The sequence below is a fragment of the Nomascus leucogenys genome, chromosome 10 (genome assembly GCF_006542625.1).
Source record: "Nomascus leucogenys isolate Asia chromosome 10, Asia_NLE_v1, whole genome shotgun sequence".
NCBI classification, from domain to species: domain Eukaryota; kingdom Metazoa; phylum Chordata; class Mammalia; order Primates; family Hylobatidae; genus Nomascus; species Nomascus leucogenys.
Genome location: NC_044390.1, coordinates 40,923,006 through 40,946,849, shown reverse-complemented (window position 1 = coordinate 40,946,849; position 23,844 = coordinate 40,923,006). Strand labels below are relative to the sequence as shown.

Here is a 23,844-nt window from a genome sequence, read left to right as displayed (position 1 = left end):
TCTTGAACTCCTGACCTCAAGGGATCCTCCTGCCTCAGCCACCCAAAGCGCTGAGATTACAGGCACCAGTCACCGTGCCCAGCTTTGATTCTTAAAATCACCATGCTACATGCCTATAGCAGTGTCTGGGAAACAGATCTGCCGATTGACCCCTCCAAGTCTCTCGGAACCTGTATCTCCCCCATGGAGGCCTCCTGAAGCCAGCCCAGAGTCCTGGCTCCATTGTCATGGCTTGGCTTCCCACCTGGAGCTGTAGCCTGCTCTGCCTCAAATCATCCCAGCCTGGATGGGGCTGGGTGACAGCCTTGAACACCTCATCCTTCCAATGCACAGGTCCAGTAGCTCCGTCTCCAAAAGATTTCCAGGATCTCACTCTCCCCACCGCCTCCCTCGGCCCTCATCTTGGTCCATCCTTCATCTGCCACCAGCACTATGGCAGCAGCCTCTTCCCTGCTGTCCCCGTCCTCCTCCAACATGCAACCACAAGGACCCATGAACACCTGTCACTTTGGAGCCTTCCTTCCCTCAGAGGGGTCTGCCTGCTGCACCTCACTCCAGGTAGAAGCCAAGGCTCTCAGCCGTGGCCCACAAGGGCCTATGTGAACCTGCCCCATCATCTCTGCACTCACCTCCTCTCACCCTCTTTTGTTCACTCCACCCCAGCCACACTGGCCTCCTTGCTTCTCCCTACCCCAGGACCTTTGCACTGGCTTTTTTTTTTTTTTTTGAGATGGGAGTCTCACTTTGTTCCCCAGGCTGGAGTGCAGTGGCATGATCTCTGCTCACTGCAACTTCTGTCTTCCAGGTTTAAGCGATTCTCCTGCCTCAGCCTCCCGAGTAGCTGGGATTACAGGTCTGTGCCACCACACCCAGCTAATTTTTGTATTTTTAGTAGAGACGGGGTTTCGCCATGTTGGCCAGGCTGGTCTAACTCCTGACCTCAGGTGATCTGCCCACCTCAGCTTCCTAAAGTGCTGGGATGACAGGCGTGAGCCACCGTGCATGGCCTGCAACGGCTCTTTGTGATGCCTGGAATGCTCTTCCTCCAAATCCCTACATGGCTCCCTCTCTGCCCTGTTTTAGGATCTTACTTGTTGGTTTCTTTTCACTTTCTCTGCTCTAAAACTGCACCCCTTCCTCCCTTCCCTACTATGGTTTTCTCCATAGCAACACTGCCTCCCAGACCTGACACACCCCAGACAGTTAGCTCTCTCTGCAGGGGTTGTTCGTCCTCTGGAACCTGAGCCTGTAGTCCTCCAGGCCAGCCCTGTCTGATTACCCACGTTTCTGCTAAAACATGGCCTTAGAGGGCCCTCCCCCAGGCCCAAACCAAATTTTTGTTGTCTTTATAGCACTCATCGCTCATGTCTGCAGTGTTCTTGTTTATTTGTTTACTAGTTCATCGTCTACTCAAGTAGAATGAGCACCATGAGGGCAGAGATTTTCTCAGCTGTGTCCACCATGGTATCGTGAACTCAGTACCAGGCTTGACAAAAAGCATGGGGCTCCTTAGAACCAGGTATGATTCTCCCAAACAACCCTTGCTCTGCTCTCAGGCTGTTGTACTGATTTGCAAAGATCTGAGCTGGGGGTGGCAGAAGCCTGGTACCCAGGGGATTGGGGGCTGATGAGAGACTTGGGCCCAGGTCACCCCTAAGGTTCAAGAGATCCCTAGGAGTGGGGTGGTAGAACCCAGGCCCTTGAGGGAGGCACTGCTACTACCCAGGCGTGGGCGGTGGGGCTGGGCCAAGCCCATGTGTAATGTCTTTCCTCCTCCATCTTCTATCTTCTGTCCCTCGACATTGTCTGTCTTGATCCTTATGCACTGGGGGTCCGAGTGTCCAGGAGCTCCGGCTTGGCATCCACTGTGGCAGGTGCAGGGTCCTGGGCAAGGACCACAGCTATGTCAGGCCCTCCACAGATGATGGTGAAGGTTTGGGATTCCTCAGGTCCAAGGGTCTCGGCTGTTGTCTAAGGCAAAGAAGTGGTAGAGATGGGGAACATTACGGAGCAAGTTGCGGGAGAGACAGACAGATACGGTGAGGAACAGGGAGGCAAAGGTGGGAGGAGGGCATGTCAGGAAACAGAGAGATGTGGGCAGAGATATAAGAAGACAGGAAAGCAGATGTGAGGGCCAGAGAGACATTCATGGGAAAGGAAAGACGGGTGGGAAAATGGGAAGAGAAATGCAGGGGCACAGACACAGACACGTGAGGGAAAGAGATGTGAAGGCAGACAGACGTGCAGACAGGGTCAGAGATATGGGGGAGACAGAAAATATGCAGATGAAGAGAGACATAGGGAGGTGGGGAAACAGGTGGCGGACAGAGATGATGGGGAGAAAGACAATGTTGGCGAGGGAGGAGATCTCGAGAGATGAGTAGGAGACAGAGATTGAATGACGGGAGGGAGAGGCAGTCAGCTCAGGGGATCTGGCAGGCTCCACAAAGAGCCCCAGGCCCGAGTCTGAGCTCTGTCCCTGCCCCACTGTCCCTCTGTGCCCCAGGCCACAGTCTCAAACTTCAAGCCCCCAGAGACAGCCACACTGTAGCTCCAGCCGACTGCTATCGCCTGAGAATCCAAGCCCAGTGCTGCTGGATCTGCAGAGCCTTCAGGAAAGACAAGACTTTTTTTTTTTTTTTTTTTTTTTTTTGAGACAGTCTCACAGTGTCACCCAGGCTGGAGTGCAGTAGCACAATCACAGCTCACTGAAGCCCTGACCTTCTGGGCTCAGGCAATACTCCCACTTCAGCCTCTTGAATAGCTAGAACTATAGGTGCAACACTTGGCTAATTTTTTGTATTTCTTGTAGAGACAGGGTTTCACCATGTTGCCCAGTCTGGTCTCAAACTCCTGGGCTCAAGTGATCTAACTGCCTCAGCCTCCCAAAGTGCTGGGATTACAGGTGTGAGCCACTGCACTCGGCCATTATAAGTTATTTTAAAGCACTGCGGAGGCCAAACAAATTGTGTCTGTGGGTCATGTCCAAACCACTGACTATCAATCTGAGACTCCTGGCCGGGCGTGGTGGCTCATACCTGTAATCCCAGCACTATAGGAGGCCGAGGTGGGCTGATTACCTGAGGTCAGAAGCTCAAGACCAGCCTGGCCAACATGGCAAAACCCCGTCTCTACTAAAAACACAGAACTTAGCTGGGCATGGTGGCACATGCCTGTAATCCCAGCTACTTGGGAGGCTGAGACAGGAGAATCGCTTGAACTAGAGAGGCAGAGGTTGCAGTGAGCTGAGATCGTGCCACTCCACTCCAGCCTGGGCAACAGAGCAAGACTCTGTCTCAAAAAAAAAAAAAAAAATCTGATACTCCTTAACTCCAGCGGTACTGTGGGGGCTCCTTCCTGAGCCCCTTCAGTGAGTCTAGCATTCAGAGCTTTGTGTGGGCACCTCTCTCATCCAAGCAGGGCTCTGAAAGCCATGGGGGCTAGGCTGGGCACCTCAAGCTTGGCCCTAGGGTTTTAGACAGGAGAAAGCCTTGGTCAAACTGTGATTTTCAGAGACATAACACCATTCCTCATCTTCCTCCCCCCGCCACCCCACACACACACAGACATAACACCCTTCCTCAACTTCCTCCCCTACACACACACACAGACACACAGACACACACACACACATACACACACACCTTCCTCAACTTCCTCCCCTACACACACCCAGCAGTAAAATATAGAGGCAAAAGGGATTCAGATAGGGCCTGGGGGACACTATTACAGAGATTGCAAACTCCAGCTCTATAGGGGCCAGGCAGGAAGCTCTCACAGGCCTCTTCTGCAGCCAGACACCTGGGTTTGAATCCTGGCCCTGAAACGTGTTGGCTGCCTGACTGTGGGCGCACTACTGGACTGCTCTGTGCCTCCATTTTTTCATCTGGAAGATGGAGACAACAACAGTATTAAGACTATAATGAGTTTTTTGTTTGTTTTTTGAGATGGAGTCTTGCTCTTGTCGCCCACGCTGGAGTACAATGGCACAATCTCGGCTCACTGCAACCTCTGCCTCCCAGGTTCAAGCAATTCTCCTCCCTCAGTCTCCTGAGTAGCTGGGATTGCAGACGTGTGCCACCACGCCTGGCTAATTTTTGTATGTTTAGTAGAGATGGAGTTTCACCATGTTGGCCAGGCTGGTCTCGAACTCCTGACCTCGTGATCTGCCCACCTCAGCCTCCCAAAGTGCTGAGATTACAGGCGTGAGCCACCGCACCCGGCCTTTTTTTGTTTTTGTTTTTGAGATGGCGTCTCGCTCTGTTGCCCAGGCTTGAGTGCAGTGGCGCCATCTCGGCTTACTGCAACCTCCACCTCCAGGGTTCAAGCGATTCTCATGCCTTAGCCTCCCAAGTAGCTGGGATTACAGGCACGTGCCACCATGCCCAACTAATTTTTGTATTTTTAGTAGAGACAGGGTTTCTCTATGTTACCCAGGCTGGTCTCAAACTCCTGAACTCAAGCAATCTGCCTGCCTTGGCCTCCCAAAGTGCTGGGATTACGGGCATGAGCCACCGCACCCAGACCATAGTGAGTTTTTTGTTTGGTTGTGGTTTTTGTCTTTTGAGACAAGGTCTTGCTTGGTCACCTGGGCTAGAGTGCAGTGGTGCGATCTTGGCTCACTGCAGTCTCTGCCTCCTGGGCTCAAGGGATCTTCCTGCCTCAGGCTCCCAAGTAGCTGGGACCACAGGTGCCCACCACAATGTTAATTTTTGTGTTTTAGTGAGACACAGTCTTACCATGTTGTCCAGGCTGGTCTTGAACTCCTAGGTTCAAGCGATCTGCCTACCTTGGCCTCCCAAAGTGCTAGGATTACAGATGTGAGCCACTGCATTTTTAAAAAATTAACCTTGTAGCGGTTGGGCACGGTGGCTCACACCTGTAATACCAGCATTTTGGGAGGCCAAGGCAGGCAGATCACGAGGTGAGGGGATCAAGACCATCCTGGCTAACACGGTGAAACCCTGTCTGTACTAAAAATACAAAAAATTAGCTGGGCGTGGTAGCGGGCACCTGTAGTCCCAGCTACTTGGGAGGCTGAGGCAGGACAATCGCTTGAACCCAGGAGGCAGAGGCTGCAGTGAGCTGAGATTGCACTACTGCACTCCAGCCTGGGCAACAGAGCGGGACTCCGTCTCAAAAAAAAAAAAAAAAATCAACCATGTAGCTCCAGCTCAAAGGATCATAGTGAGTTTTCAACTCACTATGTTATAACTCTGTGTCTGGCAGACAATAAGAGCTTCTCAAATATTAAGTATTTAGTATTAGTAAATGGAGCAATCATTACTCAGCTCCAACCAATAGTTGCTTGGCATTGCCAGATTTTGTTTTTCAGGAAAACCTGGAAATTTGTTTTAATTTTCTGTAGAGACAGTGCTTGCTTGCTTTTCTGTAGAGACAGTTGCCCAGGCTGGTCTCGAACTCCTGGCCTCCAGCAAGCCTCCTGCCTTGGCCTCCCAAAGTGTTGGGATTACAGGCGTGAGCCACTGAGCCTGGGAAAGCCAGAAATTTGGAATCACAGGTGAATGTTCTGATTTTTGAATAGGGGATCCTAGACAAAATGAAAACACACTGCAGGCCAGGCCACCGCCCATGGATGGGGCTGCCAGGCTGGGGTGCCACTCACCAGGTGCTGCAGACCCCGGCGTGCCCGTGCCAACAGGCTCTCCCCATGCAGCTGCTGTGCCAGCCGTTCCAGGGCCTGCAGCTGCGCCTGGTGCCGCTCCTGGCACCGTTGCAGCCTCCGCACCCGGCGTTGCAGCGCTCCCAGCACTGCGCCCAGACCGGTCCGGGCCTGTTGGGCAGGGACTTCAGGTTGTGACCCCTGGGGAGTTGGCGCAGGGGCCAGGGGGGTCAGGAGCACGGTGGCCGCAGTCTTGGGGCTCCCCGATGTGGGGCCCAGCACCACTAGGCGCACTGGGCCAGAGACTGGGATGGCAGGGCCCTGGGGCAGGGGTGTATTCTCCTGTAGGGGAGGCAGCAGCGAGACTGGCTTCTGGGTGCATCGGGTCCTCCGCTGACTCTGGAAGACAAGGCATGGGGTGCAGGGGTGCCGTGGCCAGACTTCGACTCAGGAGGAAAGGGATGGAGGGTGTGTTTCCAAGGAGGACTTGCTTAGGTAAGGCCGGACCTCAGGGAGGTAGTGTAGTCAGGAGGGGAGGGCCAAAATTCAGACTCAAGGAGGGACTTCCCTTAGGAGGGGAGGTCTGGGGGTTGGATTCCAGAAGCAGGACCTCCCGGCACTCACCTTGGCAGGTGGTGCCCGGGAGAAGATGGAGGGCACTGCATCAGGCCGCAGGTAGCGCACACCCCAGCGCCACTGGAAGCAGGAGGGTGTGAAGTGCTCACTGCACAAGTGCTGGTGGCAGCTGGGCACCCAGTGCTCACGGCCCATGTGCCGCAGCCAGGCCTGCAGCCGGGGACCATCCTTCAGTGGGAACCTGCATGGGTGGTTGGGGCACTGGGTCAGTGCTACGAGGTTCAGACTTATCCCTCCCAGATGATACCCACCCTGGAGGTCTCTAGGCTCCAAGCCTGTGCCTCCCTAGGGCCAGCAAGTAGACCTGTCTTGTGCCCAGGCTTTCTCTATCTCATACACACAACCACAACCCTTTCTTCAGCTTCATCTTTTAGTAGTATTATTTTGTGAGACAGGGTTTCACACTTGTCACCCAGGCTGGAGTGCAATGGCACAATCTTGGCTCACTACAACCTCCGCCTCCTGGGTTCAAGCGATTCTTCTGCTTCAGCCTCCTGAGTAGCTGGGACTACAGGCGCACGCCACCACGCCTGGCTAATTTTTGTATTTTTAGTAGAGACGAGGTTGCACCATGTTGGCCAGGCTGGTCTTGAACTCCTGACCTCAGGTGATCCACCCACCTTGGCCTCCCAAAGTGCTGGGATTATAGGCATGAGCCACCACACCTGGCCTTTTTTATTATTATTATTAATTTGAAAGCTCCACCTTTTAAACACCCAGCATCAGCCCACTTCTGCCCCCTCCACTGCCCCTCCTTCCAGCCTCCTTCCTGATCTTCCTGCCCACAGTCTCGCCCCTCCATTCCCAATTTGTTCTTCCACATCAACTTGTTGGAGCAGTTTATAAAATCAGACATTTATGATGTGGGAGATCGTGCAGCCAAGCGAAAACGTTTCTTCCACAACCATATAAATGGGGGTGTGGGGTTTCTGGATTAAGAGAAATTTAAGAAACATCAGCACAAAGGCAGGATGTGGACCTTGCCTACAACAAACAATTCAGTAAAAAGACATTTTAAGACAATTGGGGAAAACTGAACATGAACTGGGTATAAGATAATTGTTAAGAAACTGGTCGGGCGTGGCGGTTCATGCCTGTAATCCCAGCACTTTGGGAAGACGACAAGGTGGGAGGATCGCTTGAGCCCAGGAGTTCGATACCAGTCTGGGCAACATAGGGAGACCTCGACTCTACAAAAAAAAAAAAAAAAAATTAGCCATGTATGGTGGTACATGCCTGTGGTCCCAGCTACTCGGGAGGCTGAAGTGGGAGGGTCACCTGAGCCTGGGAGGCAGAGGTTGCAGTGAGCCGAGATTGCGCAACTGTACTCCAGCCTGGGTGACAGGCCAGACCCTGTCTCAAAAAAAAAAAAAAAATTCATTTTGCTAGGTGTGATAACTGTATTGGTTTATGCTTCTGAAACAGTCTTCTGTTAGGAAATCAGTCTGAAATGATTATGAATAAAAGATCTGATGTCTGGGATTTACTTTAAAATAGTGTAGGAGCCGGGCATGGTGGCTCACGCTTGTAATCCCAGCACTTTGGGAGGCCGAGGCGGGCGGATCACGAGGTCAGGAGATCGAAGCCATCCTGGCTAACATGGTGAAACCCTGTCTCTACTAAAAAAATACAAAAAATTAGCTGGGCGTGGTGGCGGGCGCCTGTAGGCGGCTGAGGCAGGAGAATGCTGTGAACCTGGGAGGCGGAGCTTGCAGTGAGCCGAGATTGCGCCACTGCACTCCAGCCTGGGTGACAGAGCGAGACTCGTCTCAAAAAAATAAAAATAAAATAAAATAAAATAGTGCAGGACAAAAACTTAGAAGTGTGGGCAGGGCAGTGAAGAAGATTGGCAAAGTGTTGATAACTAGTGACACAGTGATGGATCCCGAGGGTGCTACTTTTTGTGTATGCTTGAAAACACCCACTAACAAGTCTTTAAACAACTCAACAATAACAATAAAACACAAATAACCTGATTCAAAAATGGGCAAAGGACTTGAACAAACATTTCTCCAAAGACATGCAAATGGCCAATAAGCACATGAAAAGATACTTGACATCTCCAATCATTAGGAAAACGCAGTATCAGAACCCTGATGAAATATCATCTGACAAACACCACAACAGCTACTATTGAACAACAACAAAAAAGAGGCCGGGCACGGTGGCTTATGTCTGTAATCCCAGCACTTTGGGAGGCTGAGGCGGGAGGATCTCCTGAAGGCAGTAGTCCAAGACCATCCTGGGCAATGTAGCAAGACCTTGTCTCTATGAAAAAATATTTTTTAAATTAGCTGGGTGTGGCGATGTGCATCTATAGTCCTATCTACTTAGGAGGCAATGTGGGAGGACTGCTTAAGCTCAGGGGTTTGAATGCTGCAGTGAGCTATGATCACACTACTGCATTCCAGCCTGGGTGATGGAGGAGGGGAAGGGGAAGGGGGAGGGAGTAAGAGGGGGAGGAAGAGGAGGATAAGAAAAGTGTGTGTGAGGATGTGGAGAAACTGCTGGAACTCTGGTACACTGCTGGGAATGTAAAACGGTGCTGCCACTGTGGAAAACAATATGGCAGTTCCTCAAACACTGAAAAATAGAATTACCATATGACCCAGCAATCCACTTCTGCTTATATAACCGAAGGAACCGCGAACAGTGTCTCGGAGAGATATTTGCACACCTGCCTTCATAGCAACATAAATCAGGCCTGGCGTGGTGGCTCATGCCTGTAATCCCAGCACTTTGGGAGGCTGAGGCAGGGGCATCACTTGAGCCCAGGTGTTCAAGACCAGCCTGAGCAACAAGTGAAATCTTGTCTCTACAAAAAATACAAAAATTAGCCAGATGTGGTGGCGTGTGCCTAGAGGCCAAGCTACTCAGGAGGCTGAGGTGGGAGGACTGCTTGAGCCCAGGAGGTTAAGGCTACAGTGAGCCATGATCACATTACTGCACTCTAGCCTGAACAAAAGAGTGACACGCTATCTTAAAAACAAACAAACAAACAAACAGACAGACAGAAACATAGCAGCATAAATCACAACAGCCAAAAGGTGGAAGTGTCTATCAACAGATACATGGATAAGAAAAATGTTACATATACATACAATGGAATTTTATTTTATTTAATCTTTTTTGGGGGGGGTGGGGGAGATGCAGTCTCACTCTGTCACTCAGGCTGGAGTGCCATGGCACAATCTCAGCACACTGCAACCTCTGCCTCCTGGGTTCAAGTGATTCTCCTGCCTCAGCCTCCTGGGTAGCTGGGATTACAGGCTCCTGCCACCATGCCCGGCTTATTTATTTATTTTCGCGATGGAGTCTCACTCTGTCGCCCAGGATGGAATGCAGTGGCGTGATCTCGGCTCACTGCAACCTCTACCCCCTGGGTTCAAGCGACTCTCCCGCCTCAGCTTCCCAAGTAGTTGGGATTACAGATGCCTGCCACCGCACCTGGCTATTTTTGTATTTTTAGTAGAGAGAGGGTTTCACCATGTTGGCCAGGCTGGTCTTGAACTCCTGACCTCAGGTGATCCACCCGCCTCGGCCTCCCAAAGTGCTGGGATTACAGGCGTGAGCCACCGCACCTGACCTGGAATTTTATATAGTCCTGATCTGATACATGCAACAACACAGATGAACTCTGAGGGCCATTAGGGTAAGTGAAATAAGCCAGTCAAATACTGACGATTCCACACATGAGGCAGAACAGTCAAATTCCTAGAGACAGACAGTGGAATGGTGGTTGCCAAGAGCTTGGGGGAGAGGGAAAGAGGGAATTGTCCAATGGGGATAGAGTGTTTTAGGAGAGGAAAAAGTTCTGGAGATTGGTTATACAACACTTAACATTAGTGAATTGTACACTTAAAAATGATCAAGATGGTAGATTTTATGTGTATTTTGCCACAATTAAAAAAATTTTTAATAGGCCAGGCACGGTGGCTCACACCTGTAATCCCAGCACTTTGGGAGGCCGAGGTGGGCAGATCACTTGCAGTCAGACCTCAAGTGATTTTGAATTCAAGTTCAAGACCAGCCTGGCCAACATGGTGAAACCCCGTCTCTACTAAAATTACAAAAATTAGCCAGGCCTGGTGGCGTGTCCCTGTAATCCCAGCTACTCGGGAGGCTGAGGCAGAAGAATTACTTGAACCTGGGAGGTGGAGGCTGCAAGTGAGCTGAGATCATGCCACCGCACTACAACCTGGGCGACAGAGCAAGACTGCATCTCAAAAAAAAAAAAAATTTTGTTTTAAGTTTTAAAAAATAAAAGCTTTCTCAATGGTTGTGGGTGGGGATTATCTGATGAGGGACCCTCTAAAGGTACCCCACTTCTCCGGTTTCCGGGTGCCACTCATTCCCAGCATCTGCTCTTACCCTCTTAGATGGTAATACACTCTCTATTTAGACCTGGGCTCAAGGCTACCCATAATAAAGACCTCCTTTTCCAGCCTTATTTGCAGCCAGGGGTGGCCACATGATCACGTGCTGGCCAGTTTGTCCTTAACAGCTGCCAGAAACTCTGAGACTGTAAATGTTTATTTCAAGCTGCTAAATTTGGGGATAGTTTGTTATACAGCATTAGATAACTAAGACACATCTCATGCATATCCCATCTTCACAATGTTTTCCATATCTGTGATATTACTTATTTCATATTTTTCTTAAAACTAACCAATTTTAACTATTAAACAAAGATACTTAAAAGAGAAACTTTACCTCACAATTGAAAATGGAAAATCAGTATCAATTCCATAAACAAAAGCTAACTACAAAAACATCAGATGCCATTACCTACTGAGGGCTATGAGCCTGAGGCCTGCTCTTTTTTTTTTTTTTTTTTTTGAGACGGAGTCTCGCTCTGTCGCCCAGGCTGGAGTGCAGTGGCGCCATCTCGGCTCACTGCAAGCTCCGCCTCCTGGGTTGACGCCATTCTCCTGCCTCAGCCTCTCTGAGTAGCTGGGACTACAGGCGCCCGCCACTACGCCCGGCAATTTTTTGTATTTTTAGTAGAGACGGGGTTTCACCGTGGTCTCGATCTCCTGACCTCGTGATCCGCCCGCCTCGGCTTCCCAAAGTGCTGGGATTACAAGCGTGAGCCACCGCGCCCGGCCTGCTCTCTCTTTTCTTTTCTTTTTTTTTTTTTTTGAGACAGGGTCTTGCTGTGTTGCCCAGGCTAAAGTGCAGAGGCATGATCATGGCTCACTCTAGCCCTGAACTGCTAGGCCCAAGTGATCCTCCCACCTCAGCCTCCCGAGTACCCGGGACCACAGGCATGTGCCACCACACCTGGCTAATTTAAAAATTCTTTTTGTAGAGACAGAGGTCTCACTATGTTGTCCAGACTGGTCTTGAACTCCTGGGCTGAAGTGATCCTCCCACCTTGGCCTCCCAAAGTGCTGCGATTATAGGCATGAGCCACTGCACCCCACCCCTGCTCTCTCTTTGTTGAAAAGAAAGACTAGGGAGTGCTAGAGAATTAGGGACAAAATTCCTACAGGAGAGAGGGTAAATAAACATAAGCACATCCACACAAAATAATACAATGCAGCTATAAAACAGAATGTAGAGGTACTCTGTGAACTGACATGCTATTGTCAGGCACATGTTATGTGAAAAAAGCAAGGTTCTAAATAGACTATCTCAGCTTTTAGTCATTGTGGTAGCCCCCAAAAGCTATCCATGTCCTAATTCCTGGAAACTGTGACTATTTATTTATTTTATTTATTTATTTATTTATTTTGCATTTTTTTTTCTTTTTTTATTATTTTTTTTTGCACACAAAACAAACATTTTCTAAAAATACATTCAAACAAAAAGATGCATATCAAACATATTAGGAAGGTTGCACATGGGAAGACGGGGAATAGAAATGGGGGGTGGGAATTAAAGAAAATAAATGAGAGGAACTTTGTATGGATCAATGATAATAACTCAATCCTCTATTTGACAAAGAAGAAGGAGAAGGAAGAGGAAGAAAAAGAAAGTGGGATAAAGGATCAGAAAGGGAGGAAAACAGAAAAAATTAGAGTATGACTCCAGGGTAGACCTGTTTTGTTGTCGCTGGGTTGGTTGGTTGGTCTGTTGTATTTTTCATGTTTCGCCATGTTGGCCAGGCTGGTCTCGAACTCCTAGCCTCAAGCAATCAACCCGCCTCGGCCTCCCAGAGTGCTGGGACTACAGGCGTGAGGCACCACGTCCAGCCCCCACATTGCTTCTGGCCTCCGTGGTAGACCTCCCAGACGGGGCGGCCGGGCAGAGGCGCTCCCCACATCCCAGACAGGGCGGCCGGGCAGAGGCGCTCCTCACTTCCCAGATGGGGTGGCCGGGCAGAGGCGCTCCTCACATCCCAGACGGGGCGGCCGGGCAGAGGCGCTCCTCACATCCCAGACGATGGGCGGCCGGGCAGAGCAGAGGCGCTCCTCACTTCCCAGACGGGGCGGCCGGGCAGAGGCGCTCCTCACTTCCCAGACGGGGCGGCCGGGCAGAGGCGCTCCTCACATCCCAGACGATGGGCAGCCAGGCAGAGACGCTCCCCACCTCCCAGACGGCCACCGGCGGCCGGGCAGAGGCTGCAATCCCAGCACCCTGGGAAGCCAAGGCAGGTGGCTGGGAGGCGGAGGCTGCAGCGAGCCAAGATCACGCCACTGCACTCCAGCCCAGGCAACACTGCAGACTCCGTCTGCAGTCCCAGCACCTCGGGAGGCCGAGGCGGGCAGACCACTCGAGGTCAGGAGCTGGAGAGCAGCCTGGCCAACATGGCGAAACCGCGCCTCCAGCCAAAGGAGAAAAAGCAGGCAGGGGTGGTGGCGCGTGCCGGCAATCCCAGGCAGCCCGCAGGCCGGGGCAGGAGAGTCACGGGAGCCGGAAGCAGGCAGTGTGCAGCGAGCCGACTATACTCCAGCCTGGGCCACAGAAGGAAGAAAAGGAAAGAAAGAAAGAAAGAGAAAAGAAAGAAGAAAGAAAGAGAGAGAAAGAGAGAGAGAGAAAGAAAGGAAAGGAAAGGAAAGGAAAGGAAAGGAAAGGAAAGGAAAGGAAGAAGGAAGGAAGGAAGGAAGGAAGGAAGGGAAGTTTATTTATTTTTTTAAGATGGAGTCTCGCTCTGTCACCCAGGCTGGAGTGCAGTGGCGCAACCTCGGCTCACTGCAAGCTCCGCCTCCCAGGTTCAAGCCATTCTCCTGCCTCAGCCTCCCGAGTAGCTGGGACTACAGGTGCCTGCCACCATGTCCGGCTAATTTTTTTGTATATTTATTTATTTATTTTGAGACAGGGTTTTGCTCTGTCACCCAGGTTGGAGTGCTATGGTGTGATCTCGGCTCCCTGAGGCATCAAACTCCCCAGGCTCAGGCAATCCTCCCACCTCAGCCTCCCAAGTAGCTGGCACTACAGGCATGTGCCACATGCCCAGCTAATTTTTATATTTTTTGCAGAGATAGGGTTTTGCCTTGTTGCCCAGTATGGTCTCAAACTCCTGGGCTCAAGCAATCCTCCCACCTTGGCCTCCCAACGTACTGAAATTACAGGCGTGAACCACCATGCCAGGCCTGAATATTAACTTATATGACAAAAGATGTGACTAAGTTAAGGATCTTGAGATGGGGAGATTATCCTGGGCCATCCAGGTTGGCCCTAAATGCCACTACAAGTACCTTTTTAATAAGAGGGAGGAGAATATATTACCACAGAAAAGAAGAGAGGGCAATGCAACCATGGAGGCAGAGACTGGAGAGATGTGGCCACAAGCCAAGCACTGCCTGCAGGCACCAGGAAACGGAACAGGCAAAGAAGAGATTCTCCCCGAGAACCTCCAGAGGAGTACGGCCCTGCCGACACCTTGGTTTTGGCCCAGGAAAGCCAATTTGGACTCCTGGCCTCTAGAATTGTTAGAAAATAATTTGTCTTGTTTTAAGCCACCAAGTTTGTTAGAGCAGCATGGGAAACTAATAGTGTAATAAAGGGAGAAATAAGAACGTCTTTCACATTTGCTGGTATTTATATATAAAGAAACTATGGTGATGTGGTTTGGCTCTGTGTCCCCACCCAAATCTCATCTCGAACTGTAATCCCCATGTGTCAGGGGAGGGACATGATGGGAGGTGACTGGATCATGGGGGATGTTTCCCCCATGCTGTTCCCATGACAGTGAGTGAGCTCTCATGAGATCTGATGGTTTAAAAGTGGCAGTTCCCCTCTTGCTCTGTCTCCTGCCCCCATGTAAGATGTTTGCTTCCCCTTTGCCTTCCACCATGATTGTAAGTTTCCTGAGGCCTCCCCAGCTATTCAGAATGGTGAGTCCATTAAACTTCTTTCCTTTATGAATTACTCAGTCTCAGGTAGTTGTTTATAGTAGTGTGAGAACAGACTAAGACACATAGGAAGGACACACAAGAAACTAAAGAGGCTACCAGTGGGGAGGAGGTGGATGGGATGAACAGAGATGGGGAAAGCCAAGACTTCTCAGACAAAGGCAGATGGAGGTGGAGGGGGCGGGTAGCTGGTGAAAGAGCATAGAAAGGCTGACTCAGAGAACACCAGTGGCACCCAGAGAGCAGAACCCCAGGGCACACAGCCAGGGAGTCTGGCTGGTGCAGTCAGCCTCCCTCTAAGATCCCAATGTTCTCAGCGGCCCCATTCTTCCGGGACACAAACACAAGATCTATTGCAACAGCATTCCCCATTCTTATTGCCACCATCTCCCAGGCAGAATCTGCCAATGGACTACTCGTATCTACTGTCTGCCTCTTCCTTACTAACAGAACTCCAACTTTCTTTGAGGCCACAATGTGTCCTGCTAAAAGACTATGTTTCCCAGGATCCTTTGCAGCTGGGTGGGGCCATGTGACTACCTTCTGGCCAAGGAATGCTTTAGTGTTGTGTGGGATCTCTGGGATGGTGCCTTAAATGGAAGGGACGATCAACAGGAATCAGCAGCTCAAAGAGCAAAGGAAAAAAGTCAATATCCTAAGAAAGGTCTCCTTAATTGGTCTTACTCTCTCTCTTGTTCCTCTGGATAGCAGCATTTGTGATGGGCAATATTGCTTTCTAAAAAACTACCTTAAGCAGACAACAAGTGTTCCCCTTTGTATGCAGTCAAATGCTCTACCACTGAGCTATACCCCCATGTTCCCCTTTGTATAAACTATTTTAGTCTTGCTGGTCATCTTGCCCAGAGCATGGGGTGGATATACTGCTAGAAGTCCTTTTTTGCTTTCTTACTAATGTAACTCAAAATTTCTTCAGGCTGATTAAATGCCCAGCTTTTAAAGACCACAATTCCCAGCCTCTTTTCCAGTTGGGGGTGGCCAATGATGAAAAGGTGCCATTGAACGGGGTTTCTGGGAAGGCCTTATAAAGGGAGATGATTCAGTTTAGACCTGAATCCTTTTTGCTCTTCCTCCCTTCCCTCTTCCTCCTATAAGGAATGGTGGCAATGGTGGCTGGGGCACTGGCAGCCACCTTGGATGGAAGCCACAGGCTAAGGATGACAGGGCAGAAAGAGGCCGGGCACGGTGGCTCACACCTGTAATCCCAGCACTTTGGAGGCCAAGGTGGGAGGATCATTTAAGGCCAGGTGTTTGAGACCAGCCTGGCCAACATGGCAAAACCCTGTCTCTACTAAAAATACAAAAATTAGCTGGGTATGGTGACATGCGCATTCCAGCTACTTGGGTGGCTGAGGCATGAGAATCCCTAGAACCCAGGAGGTGGAAGTTGCAGTGAGCTGAGACTGTGCCACTGCATTCCAGCTTGGGTGATAGAATGAGACTTTCAAAAAAAAAAAAGGAAGAAAGAAAAATAGAGATAGGACCCTCATTTCTCATGACTGTGGAGCTACTATCCCAGTGCTGGTTTGCCAACCTCTGTACTTGCTCTATATGAGGGAAAATAAACCCTGTAATAGAACGTATGCTGTCTCTCTCCACATGAGGATTACACATGCCCACTCCATTGACTTGAAGCTTGCTATATACTTGCTCCAGCCAAAAGAATGCCAGTGAAAGTGACACAGGCTGGGGGGAGGGGGGAGGGACAGCATTAGGAGATATACCTAATGCTAAATGACGAAATGACGAGTTAATGAGTGCAGCAAACCAACATGGCACATGGATACATATGTAACAAACCTGCACATTGTGCACGTATACCCTGAAACCTAAAGTATAATAATAAAATAAAATAAAATAAAATAAAATAAAAAAAAGAAAGTGACACAGGCCACTTCTAAATATGAAATTGGCCAAGAGCCACTGGGTGATTCACTCCAGTTTCTCTTTTCCTCCTCCTGTAAGACCAGCAATATTCCAAATAGGGATAGTTTCTTCAGTGTGAGACCCCAATTAAGATACTGTAGAGTAGGACCACAAATGACCTGCAAAGGACATAGTGTGAGCAAGAAATACACCTTTGGGCCAGGTGTGGTGATTCATGCCTGTAATCCCAGCACTTTGGGAGGCTAAAGCAGGAGGACTAATTGAGCCCAGGAGTTCCAGCCTGGGCAACATAGTGGGACTTCATTTCTTTTTTTTTTTTTTTTTTTTTTTTTTGAGATGAAGTTTCATGCTTATTGCCTAGGCTGGAGTGCAGTGGCACAATCTTGGCTCACTGCAACCTCTGCCTCCCAGGTTCAAGTGATTCTCCTGCCTCAGCCTCCCGAGTAGCTGGGATTACAGGCACCTACCACCACGCTTGGCTAATTTTTTGTATTTTTAGTATAAACAGGGCTTCTTTCTTTTTTTTTTTTTTGAGACAGAGTCGCTCTGTCACCCAGCCTGGAGTGCTGTGGCACGATCTTGGCTGACTGCAACCTCTACCTCCCAGGTTCAAGTGATTCTCCCATCTCAGCCTCCTGAGTAGCTGGGATTACAGGTGCGTGCCACCACACCTGGCAATTTTTGTATTTTTAGTATAAACAGGGTTTCACCATGTTGGCCAGGCTGGTCTCGAACTCCTGACCTCAGGTGATCCACTCGCCCCGGCCTTGCAAAGTGCTGGGATTACAGGCATGAGCCACTGCGCCCAGCCCAATGGGACTTCATTTCTACAAAAATTAGGAAAATTTGCATGACAAGGTGGTGTCTGCCTGTAGTCGCAGCTACTCAGGAGGCTGAGGTGGGAGGACTGCTTGAGCCCAGGAGTTTCAGGCTGCAGTGAACCATGATGGTGCTGTACTCTAGCCCAGGTGATAGAGACCCCTTCTTAAAAAAACAAACAAACAAACAAGCAAAAAAAACACTTTTGTTGTAGTAAGCCACTGAGATTTGAGAAGTTTGTTCGTGCAGTATAACTTAACCACACTGATTCCTATAGACCCCATAATTTGTTTAAGCAACTCTTATTGCAGGACTTTGCTACTACCAAGCAGATAACAATTCTAAGTGATAGGTCCCCCATAAGAGATGACCCCATTGCCACTGTCCCTGAAAGGGCCTAAGACAGAGCTAATGAAAGCTAGCCAGGCATGGTGGCGCATGCCTGTAGTCCCAGCTACTCAGGAGGCTGAGATGGAGCTGGTCCGAGTGTTGTGGGTTATTGTTAAGCTGATTTAACATTGTCTCCCCACACGACCATGCTTGACTAGCATAAAAATAAAATGAAAAATGAAAAAAAAGAAAAAGGAGGCTGAGATGGGAGCACTGCTTGAGGCTGGGAGGCTGAAGCTGCATTGAGCCATGATCGCACCACTGTACTCCAGCCTGGGTGACAAAGCAAGATCATGTTTCAAAAAAAAAAAAAGAGAGAGAGAGAGAGAGTGAACTAATGAGTGTTCCCACTGGCTGCCAAGCAGGATTTCAAGTTATTTCCTGGCCACTTCCCTCAACGTGTCTCACCTTCTCTCTCACCTGGCATCCATGGCCTCTCCTAAGCCTCTTTTGGAAATTGCTTCTCATCTAACTTGTAACTAAGTGGCTCCTGCAAGACTGACTCAGGGGTAGGCCCTGAGGCGGAAATGGGCTAGTCACTAGTGGGTGCCAATGAAGACATGAAGTGATTTTTATACAGTCATCTGGCTGCTGTAAACAGTCGTCATCATTTTCCTCCTTATTATTACATACAAAGCACTTAGAACAGTGCCTCGCATAAGGTAAATACTAAGTAACTATTGTTGTTATGAGGGAGGTAAGAGTGGAAACAGGCTGGGCATGGTTGCTCACACCTGTAATCCCAGTACCTTGGGAGGCCACGGTGAGTGGATCACCTGTGGTCAGGAGTTCGCGACCCACCTGGCCAACATGGTGAAACTCCACCTCTACTAAAAATACAAAGAATTGGCTGGGTGCGGTGGTGTGCACCTGTGGTCCCAGCTACTCAGGAGGCTGAGGTAGGAGAATCGCTTGAACCTGGGAGGCAGAGGTTGCAGTGAGCCGAGATCATACCACTGCACTCCAGCCTGGGTGGCAGAGGAAGACCCTGTCTCAAATAAAAAAAAGATGATGGCAGCCTGGCCTATGTGATGACAGTGGATGTGATATGTGATGAGAAGTAGTCTGGGAATGTGTTTTCCTTATTTCTTATTTATTTATTTTGAGACAAGGTCTCACACGGTTGCCCAGGCTAGAGTACAGTGGCTCAAATCACAGCTCACTGCAGCCTCGGCTCCTGGGCTCCAGTGATTCTCTCACCTCAGTGTTCTGTGTAGCTGGAACTACAGGCATGTACCACCATGTCCAGCTAATTTTTTACATTTTGTAGAGATGGGGTTTTGCCATGTTGCCCAGGCTGGACTCAAATTGCTGGGCTCAAGCAATCCTCCTGCCTCGACTTCCCAAAGTGCTGGGATTACAGGTGTGAACCACCACACCCAGCCTATCTTTCCTTATTTCTTAATGATTTATTTAGGACTTTCTCATTTGTGTTTATAACTGTCTTGTTAAGGTGTTAAAGAGGTTTTGTTGTGGTTGTTGCAGGATGGAGACATGTCTTGAGGGTAGAGCCAAAGGACGGTTTAATGGACTAGTGGTGGATGAAAAGGAAGGATCATGGGTAACTCCCAGGTCACATACTCAGTTCCTCAATGTTTGACCCCTCACCTATCCATGAGCTCTGTCATGGCAGAAACAAGATCTGTCAGGGTTCTTTGTGTCCAGCAGGGTCTTACTTGCTTCTCCAAGAAATACTCAAAAAGTTGCTGAATTAATCAGCAGTTGCCAGAGTCATATACAGGCTTAAAGTCCCCCCTGAATCCCTTTGGCCCTACACCAGGGTCCCTCAAAGGATCCGTGAGACATGGACTGCTGGCTTTCCTGGAGAGCCCATCTGAAATGCATTCATCAAATCCACCCAACGAATCTTTACTAAGCACCTACAATGTGCCAGGCAATATTCTGGAGGTTGGAGACACAAACAGGAGGAAACAAGAAAAAGAAAGATAAAACCTCTGGCTTGATTGAACTGACATTCTAGTAGGGTGAGATAATGAATGAATACGTCGAAAACACGATATGCAGACAGTGATGTGTTAAAGAGAAAAATAAAGCCGGAGACAGAGAGAATCGTGTGTGTTTGGGTGACAGTTACAGTTTTCCATAGGGTGGTAGTCATAAAGGCAAGAACTTTGAAATCAGAAGGAATGGCACAGGCAAAGTCCCCAGGGCAGCAACATGCCTGCCACACTACAGGAACATGAAGTAGGCCAGTGTCACTGGTGTGAAGGGCAGGAGGAAAGAGATGAGGTCACACTGGTATCAGGGAACCAGCTCTGTAGGACTTTGCAGGCTTGCTTTCTACCTGTTCCAGCCTCACTTTATTTTTTATAGTGAGGTGAGAGTCACGGAAGGGATCTGGGCAGAGGAGGGCGCTGATCTGACTCAGGTGTTCACAGGCTCCCTCTGGCAGCAAGCCGGAAACAGACTGAGGGTGACGGTGGGAGCAGCGAAACCAATGAAGAGGCTGCTAAAATAGTCCAGTCTGGAGGTGATCATTGCCAGGAGCAGGATGCAGGAAGAGGAGAGGGTTAGAAGTGATCAAATTCTGGACAGTTTGTAAAGGGAGAGCCAACTGGATTTGCTGAGGGACTGGATGAGCAATGTGTCCTAGCCCACTTAGGCTAAGACCACCAGGGACAAACCTGTAGTCCAACACAGTCAGATTTATTTACAGTGGCAATGGGGGAGTCTGCACACCAGAGATACCATAGGCCAGGGGTCCCCAACCCCCAGGCTACAGACCGGTACCAGTCTATGGCCTATTAGGAACAGGGCCGCACAACGGGAGGTGAGCAGCGGGCAGGTGAGCGAGTGAGAGAAGCTTCTTCTGTATTTACAGCCACTCCCCAATGCTCGCATTACCACCGGAGTTCTGCCTCCTGTCAGAGCAGCAGCAGCATCAGATTCTCACAAGAGTGTGAATCCTATTCTGAACTGGGCATGTGAGAGATCTAGGTTGCCCTCCATTTTTTTTGTTTGTTTTTTGGTTTTTCGTTTTGTTTTGTTTTTATTTTTTATTTTATTTTTTTTTATTTTTTTTTTGAGACGGAGTCTCGTGCTCTCACCCAGGCTGGAGTGCAGTGGCGTGATCTCGGCTCACTGCAAGCTCCGCCTCCCGGGTTCACACCATTCTCCTGCCTCAGCCTCTCCGAGTAGCTGGGACTACAGGTGCCCACCACCACGCCCGGCTAATTTTTTGTATTTTTAGTAGAGACGGGGTTTCACCGTGGTCTCGATCTCCTGACCTCGTGATCCGCCCGCCTCAGCCTCCCAAAGTGCTGGGATTACAAGCGTGAGCCACTACACCCAGCCCTTGTTTTGTTTTTAGATAAAGTCTCACTCTGTCGCCAGGCTGGGGTGCAGTGATGCAATCTCGGCTCACTGCAACCTCCACCTCCTGGGTTCAAGTGATCCTTCTGCCTCAGCCTCCCAAGTAGCTGGGATTACAGGCGCCTGCCACCACACCTAGCTAATTTTTGTATTTTTAGTAGAGACAGGGTTTCACCACATTGGCCAGGATGGTCTCAATCTCTTGACCTCGTGATCTGCCCGCCTTGGCCTCCCAAAGTGCTGGGATTACCGGCATGAGCCACTGCGCCTGGCCGGTTGCCTGCTTTTTGTGAGAATCTAATGCCGGATGATCTGAAGAGTTTCATCCCAAAACCATTCCCCCAACCTCATCCCATACGTGGAAAAATTGTCTTCCACAAAACCAGTCCCTGGTGCCACAAGGGTTGGGGACCGCTGCCATAGGCCCTATGGGCCTTTGTTTGGTGAGGGAGTCTCAACAAACATAGTTATTTTTTAGGTGAAATGTAAACGAAGCGGCGTTCAGATTGCCTCAAAGCAAATCAGAACTGTGCGTAAAGGGATCAATATCAGGTCTGGATGGTGAAGTGGGCCCAGGGTTTGTCTTCTCAGAAGCAATAAAGTTTACATAGATGTAGAATATTGTGTCCTTATCTGAAGCTCCAAACCTGGATTGTAAATAGGGACTGCTTTTCTGTGTCAAAGTGACTTAGCTCCTCCAAGCAAAAGTGAGATGTTTCATTCTTACTTGACATGATTTCAAACAGCAAAGTTTGTGATCATCTCTGACTTTAGACAACCAAAGTTTCCTACTAAGAAAGCAGTAGACACTCAAAGGATGGGAATTCTGCCACTTTACATCTGCAGTATGTCCAAGAGAAATATTTTTTCCTGGCTGGGTGCAGTGGCTCACGCCTGTAATCCAAGCACTTTGGGAGGCCGAGGCAGGACGATTGCTTGTGCCCAGGAGTTTGAGACTAGACTGGACAACATACGGTGATCCCATCTCTCTTTAAAAGCAAAAAATTTTTTTTTGAGACGGAGTCTCACTCTTGTTGCCCACGCTGGAGTGCAGTGGCCTGATCTTGGCTCACTGCAACCTCTGCCTTCCGGGTTCATGCGATTCTCCTGCCTCAGCCCAAGGAGTAGCTCGAACTACAGGCATGAGCCACCACGCCCAGCTAATTTTTGTATTTTTAGTAGACACAGGGTTTCACCATGTTGGCCAGGCTGGTCTCGAACTCCTGACCTCAGGTGATCCGCCTGCCTCGGCCTCCCAAAGCGCTGGGATTACAGGCGTGAGCCACCGCGCCTGGCAAAAAAAAAAAAAAAAAAAAAATTAAATTATCCAGGTATGGTGGCGCGTGCCTCTGGTCCCAGCTACTTGGTAGGGTGAGGTGGGAGGATCACTTGAGCCCGGAAGGTCGAGGTTGCAGTGAGCTGTGATCGTTCCACTGCATTCCAGCCTGGGCGACAAAGCGATCTTGTCTCAAAAAAAAAAAAAAAAAAAGCAAAGAAATTTTTTTTCCCTAGTAATTCTTCCACCAACTGGCTTATATCAGCCAGATAAATAAGAAGACAGATCTTTTACAGTCGAAGCTAATTCTGACTTTCCCAAGTATGACGAAAGATGTAAGGATGACATTTTTTAAACCTAAGCAACAAGAATGAAGTACGCTACTAAGATAGGACAGACTGGAAGGTTTTGGGGGAGACACGATCGCAAGCTCAGTTTCAGATGCTTTGAGTTTCAGATGGCTCAAATGCGTGGGGAGGGCCAGTGGGCATCTGCAGGCTCTGTAAGGAGCCTGCACCGACTTCACTTCTAACATCCCTTTCACTCTTCGGCTCGCTTCGCTCGCTATCTGTAGTTAATCGTCTACTCCTGCTGTTTCCCACGCCTGCACCTTTGTATGTGCAGTGGACACTGCCGGGAAGGCCATCTCCTCACGGTTTAACCCCACTTCCTAACACCCTCAAGCAAGACCAGAAGCCCCGCACAGCAGCACTAATGCTCGGGCCCCGCCCCTCCCAGGGTCCCGCCTCCCTCAAGCCCCGCCCCGCGCTGCGCTCACTTGTAGAAGCTCACAGGGCGGTTGTCTGCGCCCAGGCGGCCCGCAGTGTTGGAGCAGTTCGGCGCCCTGCAATACTTGGGCATGGCTGTCCAGCCCCGCTGAGTTTTGCCGGGTCAGCGGCTGCACTTTGGTTCTCGCGCAGCGCCGCCGAACCCCGCCCCGCCCGCGCGCTCGCCGCCTGCCTCACGTGACGTCCGTGGAGTCTCGTCACGTGCCGGGGAAAGAGCTGAGAGCGGCTGCCTACTAGGCGCCCCTCCACAGTGCCACAGTCACGCCCTCGTCATGTGACGAATGGGCCATAGCGAGTACTGTGCGCCTGCGCAAAGCCGGCCCTTGGCCACCCCGATTTTCATCACTTGTTGGGGGAAGGGCGGTGTCAGGCGTTTCTGAGCCTGCGCCAACCAAATCAACTGGCTAGTCAATCTCTTACGGCTCCACCCTACGCCTACATCCGGGCGACCGTTGGGGCGCACATAGTTCCTCTGGGTGGCGGCAAAAACCGAGGTGAGGCGGCCGTTGGCCTTAGCCTCTTAAAAATTAAAAACTGTATGTTTTAGCGAATAACGAAAACGCAGTCTGGATGAAAGACCCGACGCTTGATCAGGCATCCAGTACACTAGCTGTGGCCCCGCCCCGCCAGGCACTCGCTCCGCCTCTTCGCCCCCATTGGTCTTAGGCACCGCCCGGCATCCCTGCGATTGGCTAGACCGGGCCTGTCGCGTCCAATAGGCTGTGGCGCCGGCTTTCCCGCGGCTGTTCGCTGTTCCAGTGGGTCGTGGCGGTG

At 50.1% G+C, this 23,844-nt stretch overlaps 1 protein-coding gene across 4 annotated transcripts; it reads right to left on the bottom strand.

The window, feature by feature from the left end:
• Window positions 1–1,362: 1,362 nt before the first annotated feature.
• Window positions 1,363–23,685, bottom strand: THAP8 (THAP domain containing 8). Of its 4 annotated transcripts, none has more exons than XM_003280073.4 (4): window positions 23,061–23,685; window positions 6,248–6,440; window positions 5,627–6,022; window positions 1,363–1,971 (listed from the first exon to the last, which is right to left on the bottom strand). In XM_003280073.4, the coding sequence occupies exons 1-4, from the start codon at window positions 23,141–23,143 to the stop codon at window positions 1,819–1,821; spliced, it is 825 nt and encodes a 274-aa protein (XP_003280121.1). In that variant the 5' UTR covers window positions 23,144–23,685; the 3' UTR covers window positions 1,363–1,818. The 4 variants fall into 4 exon arrangements, with proteins under 4 accessions (XP_003280121.1, XP_012355573.1, XP_030675948.1 ...); XM_012500119.2 differs by having other exon boundaries at window positions 23,075–23,685; XM_030820088.1 differs by lacking the exon at window positions 23,061–23,685 and adding an exon at window positions 12,489–12,513.
• Window positions 23,686–23,844: the final 159 nt, after the last annotated feature.